The sequence below is a fragment of the Amaranthus tricolor genome, chromosome 7 (genome assembly GCF_026212465.1).
Source record: "Amaranthus tricolor cultivar Red isolate AtriRed21 chromosome 7, ASM2621246v1, whole genome shotgun sequence".
In the NCBI taxonomy this organism is placed as follows: Eukaryota; Viridiplantae; Streptophyta; class Magnoliopsida; order Caryophyllales; family Amaranthaceae; genus Amaranthus; species Amaranthus tricolor.
This window is the reverse complement of record NC_080053.1, coordinates 3,508,935-3,530,689: the sequence shown is the minus strand read 5'-3', so window position 1 is coordinate 3,530,689 and position 21,755 is coordinate 3,508,935. Positions and strand designations below refer to the sequence as shown.

Sequence of the window (21,755 nt, the reverse complement as noted above, 5' to 3'; positions counted from 1 at the left end):
ATCAAAATCTACACGAAATAAATAACTTATTATTAAATGAGTTAGCGTATATTCTTATTCACCAAAATAAATTAATTTTAATTATTATTTTCATTTTTCTTTCTTTTCGCCTATAATAACAATTTAGATTATTAATTTATTTCTTTAAAATTTAATTATCACAAAATTTCACAAAAATAATTTAAATGAAAAGGAAATACAGTAACACTAAAATAATTTCTTTTTTCCAGAAATAATTATTTTTAACCCAAATTTATGAATTTCCTTATTTTATGCGTTTTTAGCAAAACTTAATAATAATATTTATACTCAAATATAATTTATGAAATTAATACAAAATTTATATCTCATATATATATATATATATATATATATATATATATATATATATATATATATATATATATATATGTATATATATATATATATATATATATGTATATATATATATATATATATATATACATATATATATATATATATATATATATATATATATATATACAGAAAACTTTTCATTTAAAAATATTAATTTCCTTCTTCTTTTTTTTTTTTTTTTCCACAGCATGCTTGATCTATTTATAGGCTAAAGATTGTAATTTTTTAATTATTTTACTTTTCCTTCATGTGCAAGCAAATATAATTTACTCCAAGATTTTTATCCTTGGGTTTATCCTTAGGATAAGGCTAAATTATTTTTTTTGGCATCTAGCTAATTATCTTGCCGCCAAATTTTTACACTTATTTATTGTTTTTTTTTAATTATTATATATATATATATATATATATATATATATATATATATATATATATATATATATATATATATATATATATATATATATATATATATATATATATTAATCATAATTTAATATAAGAAAAAAAAATATTAAGTTATTGTAGGTAATTTAGCCAGACTTAATATTTAGGTAATTTGTTTTAAGAGAAATAAATTATATATAATGGAAAATCAAGAACTTTAAAAACGGCATTAAAAAGAAAACAATAAAAGAAAACGATTATTGAATTTGTTAAAATATTTAAGATCAAGAAAAAGGGTCTATTACAACCATAAATTCGCTGATTAGTGATGTGTACTTTTTATTTTCATTATTGATGGTTTGTCTTTGATGGCCCTACTATGACGCGTTGGTTTATGATCTTATGGTGAGCAGCGGGATTATCATAGATAGACATTACAAGTGATGGAGCTTCTTTGCATTGCATACGGGGGGAAATGAGTGAGAATCCAGAAGTATACAATAATCTTATTGTGTACATGTAGTTTCTTTTTAATTAAGTTGTCCATGTTTTGCGTTTGAAGTACACGTCCTCCTTTGTACAAGTTATTTCCGCTGCGTTGTTTTTGTGGTTTGTATGATTTAAATAGTTTATCATTCTCTTTCTTTCTTCGATATTGTGGGAAAGATTAGATATTACATTGTGATTTTAAATTCATACGCCGTCCATCCCCTCTTTTTCCTCTTTCTTACATATTTAGTTTGACACAAATGCTAATACCTTTATTTAATCTTTATATTAACATTTCATTCGAGTAGAATCTTCAAAAAATAACACATAATATGAAAAATTATGTGTTGGATAAATAAATGCAGGACCCCAAATATCAGAATGAAAAAACATAAAAATGTTTTTTATATTTTTTCATACTATTAGGATAGAAGTATTTATGAATGTTAGCTTGAATACAAGTCTCACACTTTAAATCTAGTTTCAAACCAGCTATTGAAGGAATATTTTTCTAGATAAGCTGTAACACCCCGACATTTTAATGACGTAATTACTTAATATTTTAATAGTTTTTAAAGATTTTACAATTATTATTTAATTATTTCCGAATTAGTTTTAATAAATTTCTTTCATATACGGATTTAAAGGTTAACTTTTATATATATATATATATATATATATATATATATATATATATATATATATATATATATATATATATATATATATATATATATATATATATATATATATATATATATATATATATATATATATATTAAAAATATAGTTACGATTTCTCAAATAAAGAGGTTCGAATCAAAATGACTATTTTATTAAAATGTGTGAGCCACGAAGGTGAGTCTCTTAGTTGGGTCTCGCAAGAAAATGAATCGAGATAAAAATAAATAAATAAATAAATGTAATAATAAATAAACATAATAATAATAATAATAATAATAATAATAAGGAGTATAAAAACGCATAAAACCCTAGCACAAGCCGTCACTCTCCTTTTCCTCTTTCTTTCTCTTCTTCTTCCTTTCTCCCTCACCTCGCGTCTCTTTTCCCTTCCCTCTCACTCACGGTTCAGCCACTCTTTTCCCCACACCAGCAGTTGCGGCACACCACCACCAGCCACATTTCCTCCACCGGTGAGCAACCATCGTAGCAGCAGCAGCCCTGCCTTCCTCCCTCACGACACGCAGCAGCAGTGGCTGCTTCGTCCTCCTCCTCCCCCGTTGCAGCAACGTGAGCCTCAAGCAACGGCAGCCACCTTCGTGGTGGTTTTCCCGGCAGCAGCAGCCCTACACCACTATACCAACTCCTTCCTTCTTCACCCTTTTCTTTTTATGTAACACCCGAATTTCCTCCCTTCCTTCACGATTTTGGTTTCGTTTAAGGGGTTGGAAATTCAGGGGTGTTACATAAGCTATAGATGAATGTTCTATATGCCAATGCCAATGGTTTGTCATGTCAAAATATCGTGCACAATACTATAGTCAGACTTAATAAGAATAGTACAATTGAGCAATTTGGTAAGTTGATTGATAGACAAAAGCTTATGAGATGGATTATGTATAGACAATTATTAGGGAAAAGTTTCTCTGAAAAGTGCGTCGCTAGAGAAGAGTTACTCACTCTCTTGCTATCCTTCATCATCTTTTTCTCCCAATTTGTGTTGGTGGCCAACAATGATATGATTAAGTCGACCCCAACCACTAATTGCAAGGTTTACAAGCTAAGCTTGAACTATAAGTATAATTTTGATTGACAATTTTTCTAAGATGAAGATGGAGATATTGTTCATGGTTTCAATAGATTGTTTATTGGAGATTAGTTATTGAATCAGTTGTAACAATTTACTCATTGTTACAGGTTGTTAGATGTGATCAGTAAAGGACTCTTTGTTCACCATTTAATCAGGTAAATAAGGTAATAGGTAAATAATAGAACTAATTTAGATCATCAAATCAGCAGCTTTGTTACCAAGATAAACTTTAAGATTGATTTAAGGATTTGTGAAGTTAATTTATTTCGACTTGAGAAACCAACTACATACATCCTCCTCCTCATCATCATCATCATCATACCCAGTGTATTCCGCTCATAAACAAACTATGATCAGAGTTTAGGAAGGAAAGATAGACAACAGCTCATCCTCTTTTTGTTTATTAGAACATGCTCTGAAGTTTATTAATTATAGGATAATGAGATACAATACACTCCACTAAAAAAATATTTACAAAATATACAATTTTTTACTCCCTCTGTTTCGTATAAGAAATGTTCATAAAAATCAAGAAAAATTGAATTTTTTAGATAATAGATGTATTATTTCATTGAATAATAAAGATAATGGCGAAAAAGTAGAATCCATAAACATTAAAAAAAATACTAAAATAAAATTAGTGAAAAAATATAGGGATCATAATTATTTTAAAAATATTTGAATAAAATTAGTAAAAAATATAGGAGACCATAAACAATATAAATATATTAAAATAAAGTTAGAAATAAATATATAACGATCTAGACATAAGCATTAATAAAATATTAAATTAGAATAAATAAAATAATGTCTAAATATAAATAGAAAATTTTTTATAAATAACAAATAAAAATACACAAAATAGAAAATGAAAATATCATCCTGGATTGAAAGGAGTACTTATTTTCTAACATTTGTGGATAGGAATCCCAGCCAGATCCAACAATGCACGTTAATTTGGCATTCCAATCAAGCAATCTAAAAATGTCATTACCATACATCACTATTCCATATTTGACTTTGAAACAAATTTAAATAATAACTCAAAAAAAAACATGACTTTTTCGATCAATCACAAAGAAAAATAGATACTTCCTCCAAATCTCTAACAACTCATTTGTAAGTGAAACATAGAAGATTGTTTGGGTGGCATTAAAGGCTTTTCTAATTATGATAATTAGAGGAATAAAAGAACAGATATAATAATGACTTGAGTTATCTAAATGTGAAATGTGCCTTTTAGTAATCAAGACGAACTCTTAAAGAAGAGCAAATAAACCTCCCAAGGAAATGTCCAAGTCAAACCAAAGATGAGGACATCCATGTGTGTCACATCACAAGTTCATTTAAAACTATTTTTCGTCTATTTGAGTTTACAACATTCAACTCAAAAGGCTTTACGGCCCATTTGATTAGTGGTATTAAATGGTGGTAATGTTAATAATTTTTAATGTAAAATTTCATCAAAAGTTCCATATCATTCTCATAGTAATGAAACTTTAATAAAAAAAATTTTTGTTTACACACTTTTCGTCTCTTTGAATTATATGGTGTAAACTCAAAGCAGAGGGAGTGATTGCTAAGCCAAAAGTCAAACACTATAACCATCCCGTTCAACTGAGCTAATATTTCACTAGCATAACTAGTTTCATACATCAGCCTTGATTACCAGCATAGAAAATTCAATACAAAATGATGCACCATCTCAGGTTCACCCTATCTACACTATCATTGTTCAATCCACATCAATTTAGTCAAGTGTAGCATTTTGTTCAGTATGCGCAAGCGAGAACCGGCCAAGGACGATTCAGAAATTTTTGGGGGGTTTTAGGAAGGGGAATGGTGACAATTGAAATACTTGTTACTTAACAGATGTTATTGATGAACAAGCATGTTCAGCTATGCTAACCCGTCTCAAAAGGAGGCAGCAAATAATACTAGTAGTTAACAAACACCATAACCTACTAGTATAGCAGCTATTTGTCAAGCTACCTATTTTCATTTCGCTTCCATTTTTCACGTATGGGATGACAGTCAGTCTTACTTATAAACTGCAACAATTTGCCCCACCTTAAAGGTGATATTAACGAAATCCACCTCTGCATCAAGTTTCTAACCACGTTAAAGTCCCCAACAGCAAAATTCTGCCAGGTAATTCTCCTGCTGATGGTGCAAGGTATGTTATTTTTCTCCTGCAAATCGACAATGACATCAGCTAGCCATTTATACACATAAAAATAAAATCAAGAATCATCAAAAGAACCAACCTTTGAACATCAATATCTGTAATATAAACAAACCCAGCAACATTACTGCACAAGAAAACATATTTATTACTTGTTATTACTCTACGCGTTTACAACATAAATTAAAAATCAAAAGAAGCAGAGGCTAACAATCAAAGAAACATAAACACTAATGATCCGTTAAATGTTCTAATACTATACTCTTGCTGGCTCAGTATTAGTTTCATTTACTAGTGTTCTTTCCTACTTCAATTGATTCAAGAGAGCCTAGAAAAAATTCAAGACCTAACCAATGTATCTGCATTCCTTTGAATATTTACCTAGAAATAATTTCCTCTTGATTCTTGGCATATGAAACAGCTAGCACAAGATGAAGCAAATCTTGGCTAATGTTAACAGGAACCACCCTGGTCGGGTCTGCTGCAGGCTCTGCACCAATAGGCAGAGCTGATCGTGGTGCTTGTGGTCCACCGCCAATTCGATAGACAGTCCAGTCACTGAAACTAGCAACGTTGGAATGGGGAGAAAGCTCATTTGACATGCCATAAAAGTATTCCTGCAGCAGACATTAGCATTACAAAGTTTCTCATTTTTTTCAATAAATTGAAAGACTCTGCTTTACAACAGAACTGCCTACTAATTCTATACTTTTCAGGGATAAAAGCTTGAAGTTCCAAGTCATGAATTAGACTGCAGTGTTACCAGGAATACCTTCTGGATTTCGGACCAGCTCTAAAAAAAAAATAAAAACACAGATGAAACTATCACATAGAAACTATCTCACGAGTTTGTAAATAAATCTTGATTTTAAAGGTTGATCATTAATTAAAAATTGCAACAACAAAAAAAGAAACAGGAAATTGAAACTAAATAAATAACACTATTAAGGTATTGATAGTTTCATACGAGTACATTCTATTATCCTAATGCTATTAAGGGCGAAGCCAAGATTTTGAGTTTTGGGGGTCAAATTGTCGATCTACTAACAAATTATTTATAATATAAAAACCAGTTAAGATATGAAAAATTTAAAATCATATAGACTGAAATGAACTTGAATCATAACAAAAATTATTTTTAACAAATGGAGTGTAAGCTTCTCTATAATTACCCTTTTGAAAAGAAAAACCAAGTGTTTTTAACTCCAAATATTTGCCTACTAAGTCTCCAAAGAAACACTATTAAAATTAAGATAGCAAAAATATAAAAGCACACACACCAAAAAAAATAAATGTGAAATTATGAAAGATGAAGAGCAATGACATTATAATACAAAAATAATAGTTCATATTAGTGGGGGGGGGGGGGGGCGCAAAGCCAAAATTACATAGGATTTCGGCAAGGGGGCCGGGTTGGCTTCGCCACAAAGAGGTTTCTAGTTGAAATTTGATAGTAAACATCGTCTACAACTCAAATATAGAAGTGCACACTGTTATGGTATTGCCTATTGGTACTACACAATACGATATTGCAAGGGGTAGAATATAAATCGAGTACGTTATAACAGAGATAAGAAAATTACACTAATAAAGGTTAGGCACCATCATTCAGGTTTATTAAAGAGAAAAACACTAATAAAGGTTAGGCACCATCATTCAGGTTTATTAAAGAGAAAACAGGTTATTTCACACAGAAAGCAGGAAAAAATTGCAACAGCATAGTGGATTGCAGGTTTATACTATAGTATGCAGAGTTTGAGAGTCACTTTACTTGCCCACATTTTTATTGCTATAAGCCTACAATCTTCTTCATTTATTTCATCAACCAGAATGATACAAGTCACCTAAATCGATTATAAAACGCAGAAGTTAAAAGCTGAAAGAACATCACACAAACCTTACAAAAGCAATTCACAGAACATTGACTTCTAAGTTTTACTACAAATCAAAAGGATGAAAAAGGTCAAAAAAAAAGTTCTTATTGTTACCCTTATCTTGTAGCTTCTGGATTTTTGTCGGTATTTTGGTGTACGAGAGACAACACCTCCAGATTTTTGTAGTTTCACTACATCAACCTTGGGTTTGCTCTTCAACACGTCTTTAAGCATACTACATAGCTTTTCCTGCAAAGTTGCAAAACCAATAGAGTAGATAATACAAAGGAGTTTGTGAAGTTCAAGTAAGCAGCAAGCCAATGGTCAATAATATATTTCTAGACCATACATATATATATGTATGGGCAGGATCAGGTGAAAACAACTAAAGTGTTGAAAACAGAAACCAGAATGACATATACATATTATGGCAACAGGTGTACATATTATCTTATAGGGTATACATATTTTCGTGAAACAAAAAGTTCATATTATTTACAGAAATGTCATCTGAATATGTACACTTTTTAAGTTTTTATGTACACCTTTTAGAAAATATCCAATTATTTACAGAATTGCCATCGAAATATGTACACCAATTAAGCTTTATGTACACCTGTTTTCAGTTTTCACCACTTTAATTGGTTTTTAAGTGATCCAAAACATATATATATATATATATATATATATATATATATATATATATATATATATATATATATATATATATATATATATATATGTATATCACATGGCAGTTAAAGAAAAACGTGCACAAATAAGAACCTCATGTAATCATTCATGGTGATGTACAACACGATGAAGTACAAATAAATGAAAGGAATAATGTGTTACATGAACACATACCTGGCCTGAAACCAATACAACATCTGCATTAAAAGCATCAATAGCATGAAGCAGCAGCTGCCAAAAGATGTAGAATATTCAGACAGTTGTGGAAACATTTATAGCTCAAATATCAGTAACGGGTAGGCAACAAGCATTAAAGGACACAAATCCAGAAAAGTGATACATACCTCATAACCTACTCCTTCTATCCAACCCATTGTATTGATCACCATTCCGGCAGCTCGTGATTCACAATTACCAGTAAATTGCCTTCCGAGTGTTTTAGCAAGTTCTTTCACAACTAATTTATATAAGTCAACATTAGCACTGCAAAAAAAAAAAAATCAAAATCAGAGGCTACCGCAGCAATGAGTTACTGGCAGACTGCACGAAGTTGAAGTTAACACTATTACCTGGGAGTCGTGTGTCCATAGAAGTAAACCAAGGGCATTTCAAGAGGAATTCCTTCTACTGGATCAATTGGCATCTCAATTGGAGTTGCTGCAATGCACCCGGGGATCGTTATACTTCCCTGGCCTATATCCAAGTCCACAAAAGTTGGCTTCCAACCCTGTTTGGCAGCCCAACTAAGAAGCATCCTTGACAGAGTACTCTTTCCAGAATCAGTGGGGCCCACCACAATAACTCTAGGACCCTGACCAAACATCATTAACAAAAGGAATTAAGAGAACAGGCAAGTTCAAAGGACCTAAACCACAAGTCATCAACTTCAAATTCATTTCGAGCAGAGAGGTGGACAACAAAAGATGATGAAAGATGTTGATCATGGGGCTAGTTGTTTGCCGAAAAAAATCAAAATAAATAATCTAGCTTACGATTTGAGATTGTCTGGAAACTCAACTTTAAGGTCCACGAATAAGTAAACAAAGACATTGAATATAATATACTCCGCAAGTCTCCAAACCCCTTCCCCTTTTTCCAAAAGAAAAAACCTCTCAACCCTTCCCCTCTTCGGCATAAATAATTTTGATTTGCAGACTAGAGATGTGTCATGAATGGAGCTATTATGCCAAGTTATGAATAACAAATTAATTTGAATATAATGGTGGATTAGTTACAGTATAATGTATCAGTAAGAATATAGGAGCTGATTTGAAAGATACAATCATTATGTGAAAGCAAAATCAGAGCCATCAGGCCTAACAGGCTGCCAAATAATGGAAAGGCTGATGGGTACTGTTATTAATGTCACTACCTCAAAAGCCAAGGATTTCTTAGCATGCACAATGAAATCGACAGAACTCAGACAGTGAAGGCGAGGGCCTAAAGGGATTCTACTAAACTTCTATCCACTTGATACTATTATTTCAACTTTAAACTACCTCCCCCACCCTCCACCACCAAAAAATTAGAGAAAACAATATTATTCCACCCTTAATTTAGAATATTTCCAAAAATAACGCAACTTATTCTTACTTCTCAAAATCCTACAATTAACAAAAGAATACATTTGTCTTCTATAGCGTCGTCAACGTTTCTTTTTACAGAAAACGCTAATGACAATCAAAGGTTTACATTTACAAAGGAACTATATTTTAGATAAAAAAAATTTAACTTGAACAATATAACTTTAAGAATCCAGAAAGTCATAAGACTCGCAAGTTATCATTAGGGGGCATTAGAGTTTAAAAGATTTCAAATCAAAACTATGCACCTTGACAGATTTCGAATCAAATAGTAAAAAATGAAGTTTAAGAGTCTACTGTACATACCATCTTTTAGGGCAAATCTACTCATCCCTTCATAACACATGCATCTCAATCTTCATAGTCTTCGACCAATATTTTCTTCCCAACGTTTTGAACTATACTATTAGGACTTTTTTAGTAGACATAGAAATTAAATTCCAATAGGAATTTCTATTTCCTTGACAGTTATTTTCTTTGTCAAATGCCTAGGAATTAGCTTTTCATGTCTAGTTGAACAAAAAATTACACTTGACATAGAAATTTAGATTTACCGACCCTCCTGCTTGGTAATTTAACTACTATATTTTGTGAAAATTGGAGCTTCCAAAGAAATTTGCAATTCATATGCTTACCCAAAAAATGTCAACCAATTAACTACTCAAAAAAGCAATTACTAGGAGTTTGAAATTCAAGGGAATTAAGAGGCCACACAAACAACCTCATAGAGTTGGTCTAACCGTAGTGTAAAAATGCGTTAGTATCAATCGTGATCGTGGTAACGAAATGGTATCTTCACCATTTATATAATCATTTCTTTCATTATTCATTGCTACTCTAGCAGAATAATTTCTAATCATAAACAAGCCCCTTCTTTACAAAGAATTACATAACTATGACCATTGCAAGCACGCCTTCAAAAAGTGAAAATGTACAAGTTGAAGTTGAATAGATAGTCTAAGAATACTTTAAGATATAAAACATAGTAACTAGAGTATTACATTCCAAAAGGCGCTATGAGGCGCTGGCTATAAGAAATCGTCTCGCACTGCCCTATCAAGGCGCCTAACCCATAGCCCAGCCTTAGTCGCGCTTATGAAGCTTGAAAAAGCTAAGAGGAAGCATAACTAATGCTCAAGGATTTTCGAGTTTCATAGTGCAAATTCAGGTTTGCAATCAAGTTTCCAAGGCCATTTGTGAAAATTCGCTAATAGTGACAATTATGTCGAGCATTTTTCAATTTCTTCAAGCATACATGTCATATGTGGATTAACGCTTTAGCATTGTTTTTATTGTTCAAGCAAACAAATATGTAATTCTTTTTCACCAGAAAACTTATGCCTTGATTTTAAAAACTAATGATACAAAATGGCTAATTAAGGGCATAAAATATCCTTTAAGGATGGCAAATTGGGACTCCATAAGTCAAACTAGTTAACCATTATATGCATAACAAGATAATTTTTGGGATGCACAACGCAAGAATATTTTATGAAATGTGTTATGTAAATGGCTTCTTCTAAGAACCCCTCAAGGTTTGAGTACTTGACATACATCCCTTTTTCTCCCCTCTTTCTTTATTATCTTGTTATAGGGTTCTAGTCTATTGTCCATAAGCCTAGCTACAATTTGAAAGAATCTGTAAAGACCAATCAAAGAAACATCAATTCTGCAATTTTGAAAACTGCATAAACTTTCATGAATTTGAAGTTTTAAGTTATTGCTAGGAATGGGCATGGGTTGGATCTAAGTAGGGTCCAACTAGACCCAGAATCAGACCCTATTAATTTATTGGACCCGAATCTATAGGGTCTAAAAAATTTAGACCTATACCTAGACCTTTAAGGGTCTGGCGTGTCTAGGGTCTAAATCTGGGTCCAAAACAATTTTTTTCGAAAAAACCTTTAAAAATATATTAGAAAATTTACACCTATTCGTATAAAATTATTTAAACATTTTCAACAAACAAGAAACTTTGTTCTAATACTTCATACTAATTGAGCAAGCAAATATATAAAGCTTTCCAACATTCAAGTTATTAAAACAAAATATTGATCAAGAAATTCAATTTTTAAAGTAAAGATACAACGACATTTCTAAGTATATAAAATTGACAAAGTTCCAAATTACTTAATGTTCCAAAATATAACAAAGTTTTGAATCAAACAATTAAATGCACTTAATAACTAATATATAATTTTTTATAAAAATATGCAAAAGGGTCTATTGGTCGGATTTGGATCACAAAAGTGTGGACCTGAACCCTAAATTCATGGATCCAGATCTGGTCCGAATCCATAGGGTCCATGAATTTAGGGTTCCTGATAAAGTTATCTTTATGATGATAACGAGTTCCCTTCAAAAGAAAAAATAAACTACAAATGGAGAGCGTACAACTAATTTTTCCATCCTCATGAAGGTACGGTCAAAAAGATAATTACAAATATCACAAAAAGGAAGAAGATAATTCTATTGTTATGTCATTCTACTTCATTGATTTGGTTTTGCGGCCAAGAAGGCAATTTTCACATACCAATCGACATACCTCCGGTGTCAAAGTCGATAACAACCCAAAACAAACTTTGTACCCTCACAAGCATGATTTACAAGATATACTACAAAAATAGGTATCCCAAAATGAGCTTTGCATATTCATTAAGACTCAGACACTAAAGTTACCAACAAAACTCCATTTGATAAGGATTCCAACCAACTAGATTTAAATAAAATATGCAATACCTGAGAGGACTCAACATCATTGGAGGAAGATGATTTAGCTTTGTTCCTTCGTGCTTGTAGTATAGCATGAACATTGACATAACTAATCATCGGCGTCTGAACATAAAAACAAAATGCAGAATTTTTTTAGAAAGTACATAATATAAACGTTTGAAAATCAAAATGGCAACAAGACAAAAATCAATATTCAAGAAAACTCCAACCAAACATCACAAGTGTACCTCATCAGCCACATAATCAGATGTATCAGGCCCACTGTCCATTTCAATTGTGGCACCATGCCAAGTAAAAATCTGTTAAGCAAAGAATCATCAATTATTAGATAGATTCAATTCTGCACATTTAAACTACAAGTTCAATCACCTCATAAACATTCAAAAATATGAAACCACCCTTCCCTAAGACTATACTCAAGATCCAATAGGGTATTCGAATAAGCCATTGACTACATTTAAATGTTTTAAAAAGGATTGCAATATTGTATAATGTAGTCTAAAGGGTTAAGTTTAAAATAAGACTATAGAAAAAGGATTGTAATATTGCATAACAGTTTTATCCAAATTAAGCGATGTGATTGCACATGAAGTACATGAAGTTTAAATAGCCCAACATTCTAGTGCTAGAATTGAGCAACAAATTTTTGATGAGCAACATGAAAGCTCCATGTGGAACATTCACATAATTAATATGTTGTTAAATGTAATTTTTCTTTTATTTAAATTGTTGACATCACTTGTTTTTACTCCATTAACAAATGTGACACTACTAGTAATAAGAAGGCCCCAAAACCATGTTTAATTCTATTAAGTATTGACCAGCGTATTGTCTTATATTTGTTTATGGTACTACCTACTTCAGATTACTCATGGGCGGATACAAAGTGTGATCATTGAGGTCAGTTGACATCACTTATATCCAAAATAAAATCAAATAGTATATGTAAATGTAACTTAGATGAGTTGGTTAGTGCTTTCATCTCCACAGGAATAACAAGGGTTCGAAACCCGCTGCAAGCTGTTTCAATTAAGTAATTTTTTTATTACCCACCCAATTAATACCCCTATTTCCAAAAAAAATAAAAACCCTCATCACACATCAAAGTCATCAGTAACACGAATGTCATTCCAAAATTCAAATTAATGATGTTGAAATAAAAACCCCCCAATTTCTGTTCTTTAAGATTATTTTTTCCTTTTTTCTTTGCATTTATTGTCATTTAATCTTAATGTTGAAATTAATCTAATTAAATTGTAGTAATACATTTCTAAAAGGTTGGAGTGATGCTGAAATATTTCATAGGAGTATTAATTTTTTATTTGCAACCGTTGAAAGAGTGTTCTCTGCAATGAAGTTTATCAATGCAATACCAACTTACACAATAATATTTGTGATTAGTTTTTGAGTGATGTTGTTGTAACTTATATTGATGTGAATTGTTTCATGGTTTGTCAAATAATGGCATTATGCGTCACTTCCAAAATATGAAAACGCAATGCGGGCATTTGCCTATTCAATGATAATTGTAATTTTTAATTATTGACATCACTTTTTTTTCTACATCCAGCCACTGAGACTACATCTTAAACTACCCGAATATCTTGCTACGACATGAATTTATAAAAAGGTTTTCAAACTGACTCATGAATTTCTAATTACTTTAATATAGTGCTACGACATGAATCCTAAGTGTTAAAGAAAATACCAATATTCGTGACAATAACGTTAACTTTAATCATATTATCAAACATGTTTTATCATGTACATTGGAAGAAAGTGATGAAGGTGTGTCGAGTGTGAGTGGATTAAGGTTTGGAACGATTCATAAAGTGCTAAATATGGGGCAAATAAGGCTTCACTAAAGGGTGGAACCATGCCTTGAACGAGGCAAAGCATGGTATGAAGGTTGCTCCCTCGAGGCAACACAAAAATAGCAAACAGAAGGTGTCAGAGGGGAGTGCTCGTTCGAGCACATTGTTCAGCAACTTCCAGTGGGTTCTGATGAAAGTGCTTGTTCGAGCACTTTGCCTAGGATGTTGTTTTGGGACTTTTGAGATACGATTTGCATTGATGGACATTGTATTCCTTTGGTTAATGCCATGTTTATTGCTATATTTATTGTCATAGTTAATTGTGTGATGTAAATATAGGTTTATGGTGAGTAATGATGTGGTTCTAGAATGATGTATTCTTCCTCTATAAAAGGATACATCATTCATAGAACAAATCACCACAAACACACATATTTTTGAGAGGGCTATTGCATTGTTAGAAACTTGAGAGTGTTGTTACTTCGCATTAGTATTTGTGATCTTGAGAGATTGTTCTTGAAATAAGGGGGGATTTATTACATTGCAATTGTTGAATTTCAATCTAATAAAAGTACATTTGAGGGGGAGGTATCCACGATACCTCATAAAACACATTGTGTCCATTCCATTGCTTTTGTTTGATAATTCTCATATTGTTTTTCATTGTTGAACCTCTTTGGGGATTTCATTTCACTAAGGTTTGTTTGAAGTCAAACCAACCAATAGATATTCTTACAATGGTTAAAAATACAATGAAATTAATAAATTAAGGATTGCAAAAGAGTTGGATAGTTACCGCAAATTTGAGGCGAGGAGGAAAATTGAGCCAAATTTCAGGAGGAAGTTCAGTTCCGAAAATCTCAGCAGTACCATTCAGCAATCGAAGGCGGAGGGGAGAATTCTCACCAACTTCGATTCGTAATTCGCACTCTCTATCCAATTTCACTTGCCTTGAAGAACTCGTAGCCGTCATTATCGAGCTAAAACTGAAGCTGCAACAATCAGTAATTTAAACTATGATTTCGATTTTACTCTAACTCAAAAAAGAACAGCAAAAAAATGCATTTTGCAAGTAGATATAGTGACACTTTAGAAAGACGATTTGTGAAAATGAAATCCACAAATTTCTTCCGGAAAAAAGGAATACAACTAACAAAACTTAGAGTCAATTAACAGGACATAGAGTAATGAAATTACCACAAGAGGGATACTGAACAAGAAGGTTAACAAGAGGAATACGATGGCAGACAATGAGTTCACTATTCAGTTCATTTCCTTTTAAACACTGAGGAATGAATTCCAGTTTCATTTTACTCATTTCTTTTAGATATTCAAAAAGATGCAATACACTATGTTATGTAGCAAATAATACTGATCATAAAATAAAATGGTCCAAATTCCATAAATTCAAAAATAAAAACTCAATTTTAATTATAAAGGCATTAATTTCAACTTAAAGTAAATATTAAATAGATCAATTAAAATAAAAATTTTCAATTTTGACCTAATATGATTAATTTTGACGTTAAACTCATCAATTATTTTAAAGTCTTCAAAATTGAAATTATGTGCAGATGGTTGGAGAGCAATCATTCGAGCAAATAATCTACTTCATGATTAACTTTTGTACTTACATATTATGTATGCAAGGAACGGGCACATATTAAAACCACCTTGAAATTACAAAAAACATTATCGATTTATCTATCACAAATAACATGGAGCAAAAATCAAAATTAGAAACAAAAATTTAACTCTGCGTGAATTCTTTACAAACCCCAATTTATTTACATATCATAAATAACATGGTGCAATCTCCATTCGTTCATCCTCAATTTCAACTACTAAAAATTCATCCAACAACACTAACAACAATAAAGACCAAATCTAAACTTCAATAACATCATCAACAAAATTGTCTATGTAATTTAACACTGTTGAAACACATCTTGAATCACTCTTTAATCCTTATTCTCAATCCCAAACAAAACCCTAACTTATTCATGTTCAAATCACACTTCTAACACTTACCCAGTACAAATTCTATCAAAATATAACTTAATTCAATCTAAGATTCATAAATTTACACAAAAATTTAACTAATTTAACAAGAAGGAGAAGCTCACAAAAATGGAGGAAGAAAAAGGAAGAGGCATGTGGAGGAGCTCTATGGATGCTGCAACCGGCCGGCTGCTCAGCAACGTGGTGGTGCTACAGGTTCCCGACGTTGACTCTGGTGGGCGGCTGGTGTGGCCGGCGTGTGTGCTGGTTTTTGTGAGGGAGGAGAAGAAGGAAGAAGGGAGCAAGAAGAAGATAAAGGAAATCATAAACTTTTTGAGAGAAAGAAAAATACGGGTATTTAGTTTATTTTTATTAGTGAGGGAAATAAATAAGGAAGAAAAAAATTAAAATCCTAACTATCTTTATCTTGGGTATTTTATCTACAACACCCAATAAAAAAATTAACCCTAGCCATACTTAACTTTATTTTAATAGTTATAAACACTTAAATAAACTGTATATGTTTGTTATGAAAAAATATTACAATAACTAATACAAATATTTGATAACCAATATATTACAGAATCATTTTCAAAATAATTTAAATTCTTTTGTTGACGTCAAATAATTGCGGGGTGTTACAGGCATCCTCATCAACATCCACATCATCCTTAGAAGGATCGTCAACAAGCTCATTACCATCATCCCAAGGTCCCATCTCATTACTTGACGTCAAATAGGCGTAGGAGAAGGATTAGAAGACACATTTATAGCTTGATTCCTTAAGGGCACGACACCTCTATAGCCTCGTCATCCTCAACCGGAAATGCTAGCAATTGTCCACTCATGTCATATTTAAAACTTGTATTTACGGTACTTCTAGTGGAGTCCAGTTCAATCTTACAACATATAAAATGTTTAAACTCATTCAAATCCATGTTCAAGTTGCAAGCAAAAAATCTACATCTACCCCCAACATAATGAACATTGCCATTACTTTATCGAATCGAACCATTCCAAAAACATACTATAGTCACACGAAATGATGTCATTCCTACATGACTACAAATAAAATCAACATCATCATCAACTTCATGCAAAAACAATCTTTGTTTATAAAGATATCAACTACATTAGCTATAAATCTCTGCGACGTACAATCTTTGTTTAACATTCTTACATAAACAATCTCTTATAAACAATCTTTTAGTATATAATTTAAACAATTATATCAATTACATTAGCTAAATTATATAACAATAACATATAAACTATATTTCTAACATATGTACATTGTACATTATGAAATAAACTAGTGCATTATCACCATCAACAAGCATACTTCAAAAACCAACACAATAAGGTAATTAAAACAATTAATTATTACCTTAATCAGTTGTGGATGACCTACAAGAAAGTGATTTGAGAATTTATGACCTACATTTCAATAAATATTTAAAAACTTCAATAAACCCTAAATTTCAAGAAAATAAATAAATAAAAATAAAAATAAATAAATCGAAAAAAAAAAATTAAACCGTAACACCCCTGAATTTCCAACCCCTAAGACGAAACCAGAAATCATGAAGGAAGGAAGGAAAATCAGGTGTTACATAAAAGAAAAGGGACAATGATTAGAATAAACGCTAAAGATTAATTAAAAAGGTGAGTGAATGGAAATTTTAAAAGTATCTCGGTTAAAACTGAGGATGTGACAAGGATATATAAATGATTTAACATAACTAAACTAATCTAAGGCCTTTAATGCCTTTCAAAAATACGTCACGACGGAATGAATCATCGTCGACTTCTCAAATCATCAACTCTAACGAGGATCGTGGTTCCATTGCTAACGCATCGATTTGACGAATACTAAAGGAGTATTCTCACTACTATACATTCAAAAACTACGCAGCGCAACTATGGATCATACAAGGAGTCACATGGCCCCATACGAAAGAAATTATACAATCTCAAAAGAAAACTTTACAAGTAATATAGAAGCTACAAGCATTAGGCAACTTGAACACAATTGTTACGACCGTACTCCGCTCTTTCCCCCAATGCAAAGCAAAAGAAGCTCCTATACCTGTCATGTCAAGCTATGATCCTCCTGCTGCTCAACATAATGACCATAGTCAGATGTGTCATAGAAGGAATATCATAGAGAGTCATGAACAAACAACAACAAACACATACACGTCAGTAATTTAATGAACTTATAACAATTAGAGTAATTGAACAAAACTATAGACAACGATATAGTATGGCAATAGCGAGTCTACTCATCCGTCTAAACACCTCCATTTACTCATAATTTCTCTTTCAAACTATTAATCTCTTGAAGTATATTCAAGGGTAGTGGATCTTTTCTCTATTCATGGCATAGTGACACGGCCAAGGGCGTTATCGGCCACCTGGCGCCCATGATAAAGTATGAGCTCATGCCCCCTCCAGATGACCCTCTCGAGTCCTACCTTCAGGAAAAACTAACACACTGAGATACTAAACAGTGAAGAGGCCACCATATTGGGGTTCGCAAGGCCCGCATGGTAACACCTCGATCAAGGGGCGATATCGACCACCCGGCGCCCAACGACCCAAGCATGCTCATACCCCCTTTACGGTGGTCCCGTCGGACCTCACCTAGGGGACTACTAAATCAACCGGACATAATCCAGTTGAGTCACGCCAACTAATCATAAATCAAGGGCTCAATAAGTACGAAATCACTTCGATACCACACACAACCATGGTGCGTTCTCTACTATTTAGAAATCTGTTCTCATAGTCTCCTAATGCTTTCATTCTTCTTGCCTATATCACTATTATGACTATTCGCTAGCATGGTCCACATTCTGGCGATCTATAATTCTAATACGATGCATATAATCATGAAATATGGATAATACTTTGAAACGATGAATACGATAATTAATTACTGCGCGTACGTACCTGCAAGCGTCACTGCACGACCACAAGTTACAAAAATCACCCGACTAAGGTTCTACTTTTCTCTTATGAGGTGGGCACCTATATAAGTTATGAATAGAACTAATAAGTTCCCTTAACTACTTTGTAATACCGGCTAAAAGCCAAAGTAACCACTATCATCCATTCACGACATGTTTTCAATTACTTCTAGCACATACACATCTCATTCAACACCAAGCGTAATCGTCAACTCAACAATAACACAAGTTTTTCCATCGACAAAGAATAAAAGGATTACGTCAACTGGTTCATTATACCCCACTAACTTTGAGTTATTACGATTCACATCATCTTAATATAAAACGACGATTCACACTTAATGTTGATGTAGTGCTAATATGACGACAAGGACGAATCTTAAGGTTATCACATCGCAATATCATTTATTATATTCTCCAAGGTTAGAAAGAACTAAAATCAAGACATCATACAAGTAACTTTAACAATTCTCAACAGTTGACACTATGTTCATGGCTTAGTACAATTATGTATTTATGACTTCAATAACAACCTAATAAGGTATTAGTAACTCTCAACAATTAAATCACTAACAATTAGCAACTACTACTCCCAATTAACAACCAAAACCATTTCTATAGTCAACTATAATCAAAATCATTACTAATTACCACAACAATAATCAACCAAGTCTTAAAACTACTTATAAGATTATTGAATTAATCATCACACCACCAAAGTAGCATACAAACACACACACTACTCGTAATCACATCTCTAAATAAAACCCTAATCATTTCATATTCAAAGATAATTCTTTTAACTATTACCCATACTAAAATTCAATAAAACTAATACACAATCAACACACAACGCATAAACATGGTAGATTCTAGTTAGAAATAGTAAATTAATCAATTTGAAAAGTGAGAGATGGCTTACAATAGGTGAAACTAGAAAATGGGTCAAGAGGTTGGTGGTTCTTGTGGTGGTGGCGTGACTCAAGGTGTTGGTGGTGGAGGAGGGCTGCGCGGAGCCGGTGGGGAAGCAAACCCGCAGCCTACTGCTGCTGTGATGCGCAACTGCAGCTGCCTGCTGCTGAGGCTGCACGCGGGAGTGAGGAGGAAGGCCGGGTGCTGCTTGTGGCGGTTGTGGGAGGCTACCAGCTGCTGCTCCCGGGGTGGTGGCTGCTCAGTAGTGAGGGAGAGGGGAGAGAAAGGAGAAGGAGGGAAGGGAGGCTGCTGCTGCTGGTGTTTCTGTGGGGCCGTGTAGCGGCTGATGGCGGCTCAGCTGCTCACTGGCGGCGCAAGGGGAGAAGAAAGAAAGAAGGAGAAGAGGAGAAGGAGGGATGACGGCTAGGTTGAGCACTCAGGGTTTCATGGGTTTTTATACTTATTATTACTATTATCATTATTATTATTAATATTATTATTATTATTATTATTATTATTTTTTATGTTTATGTTTATGTTTAGTTTGTTTATTTATTTATTTTTATCTCGATTCATTTTTCTTGCGAAATCCAACTAAGAGACTCATCTTTGTGGTTCACACATTTTAATAAAATAATCATTTTGATTCGAACCTCTTTATTTGAAAAATCGTAACTATATTATATATATATATATATATATATATATATATATATATATATATATATATATATATATATATATATATATATAAAAGTTAACATTTAAATTCGTATATGAAAGAAATTTATTAAAACTAATTCAGAAATAATTAAATATAATTGTAAAATCGTTAAAAACTATTAAAATATTAAATAATTACGTCATTAAAATCTCGGGGTGTTACATTACCTTTGAGCAACCTAGGGTGTCACAGACTAAAGTTGAAGTGCTGTTTTGAAGAGGAAAGTAAGAATTTAAGGATTGAAGTTAGTTAATGGAGGTTTTAAGGAGGGAACTGTCGAAATTTTGTTAGGGTTTATGTTTTTGAAATTTGGGGAAATAAGGAAGAAGGATCTGCTAGTGTATTTAGCCTCGATTATGTTCGCAGTGACTAACTGCGAACAGGTATTTTGGTCAAAAAAGTCAAATGTTTTGTTCACTGCGAACATAGTCATGACCCTAAGGCTTGGGAATTAGACGCTTACAATTGCAAATAAGTTTGTCCGAAGATTAATGTATGCTTTTTTTTGATAAAATTACTTATCTATTTCAAATTTTCAAAGAAAAAACCTTAACAAGAACTTCCTTGCCTCCTTTCTCCTTTCTCGTGATCTCCTTTTTTTTCCCCTCAAGCTTATTCATTTATGAAGTACAAAAATAAGTAAAATTTTGCCCTTGTGCTTCAAATTTCTCATATCACAAAAAGGTTATACTTCGTTCTTCCATGTTTTCTTCGTCATTTTCAAAATTTTAAGGAAATTTGATGAATCTTATTGATCTCCTTTTCTGTTTGATATCCTTTTAGGGTTTGAGGATATTTTTATTTTGGGTTTCTTTTGTCGGTTTATGGAAAATGGAGGATGAACAAAGTGCAAAAATTTCTTGTTTTCTATTTTTGATGAATTTTCGGTCAACCTCGATTGCAAAAATTTGAAAAAGTTGCATTAGTAGACTCATAAGACCTACTTTAAATTTGGTAGGTGTACAATCCATAACAGGTTATAAAATCTTGTATTGGTGATTGTCTTGACTTGTGCAGAGTGTTAGCAACTTCAGATACGTACACGCAATAACTAACCCTTAAATGCAATTTACTTTAAGACATTATTATTTATTGTGATAATATGCATTGTATCGAAACTATGAGGTACTAGTGAGTACACTTTATATGAAGAGCTATCAATTATAAAATCCTTGCGCCTAGAATAGTTTAGATAATGAGAGTGTAAGTAGAAGGCGACAACCATCCCTTTATTTATTT

The 21,755-nt window shown here is 32.3% G+C and overlaps 1 protein-coding gene across 8 annotated transcripts; it reads right to left on the bottom strand.

The window, feature by feature from the left end:
* Positions 1–4,632: 4,632 nt before the first annotated feature.
* LOC130818805 (protein CLP1 homolog) lies at positions 4,633–20,238 on the bottom strand. 8 transcript variants are annotated; one of them, XM_057685020.1, is made up of 14 exons: positions 19,803–20,238; positions 18,864–18,941; positions 17,899–18,024; positions 17,296–17,345; positions 14,704–14,899; positions 12,321–12,392; positions 12,100–12,195; positions 8,347–8,588; positions 8,122–8,260; positions 7,952–8,008; positions 7,199–7,333; positions 5,592–5,827; positions 5,293–5,337; positions 4,633–5,217 (listed from the first exon to the last, which is right to left on the bottom strand). In XM_057685020.1, exons 5-14 carry the CDS (start codon positions 14,878–14,880, stop codon positions 5,130–5,132), a joined length of 1,287 nt encoding a protein of 428 aa, XP_057541003.1. In that variant the 5' UTR covers positions 14,881–14,899; positions 17,296–17,345; positions 17,899–18,024; positions 18,864–18,941; positions 19,803–20,238; the 3' UTR covers positions 4,633–5,129. The 8 variants fall into 8 exon arrangements, with proteins under 8 accessions (XP_057541003.1, XP_057541004.1, XP_057541008.1 ...); XM_057685021.1 differs by having other exon boundaries at positions 17,998–18,024; positions 19,803–20,232; XM_057685025.1 differs by lacking the exon at positions 17,899–18,024 and having other exon boundaries at positions 19,803–20,232.
* Positions 20,239–21,755: the final 1,517 nt, after the last annotated feature.

Excerpts from the sequence above, each read along its gene's own strand:
- LOC130818805 (XM_057685020.1), bottom strand. The coding sequence starts at position 14,880 with ATGACGGCTACGAGTTCTTCAAGGCAAGTGAAATTGGATAGAGAGTGC. Across the intron at positions 5,828-7,198 it reads CCAGAAGCTACAAGATAAGG|GAATACTTTTATGGCATGTC; the intron begins GTAACAATAAGA and ends TGTCTGCTGCAG. Across the intron at positions 5,218-5,292 it reads ACAGATATTGATGTTCAAAG|GAGAAAAATAACATACCTTG; the intron begins GTTGGTTCTTTT and ends GTCGATTTGCAG.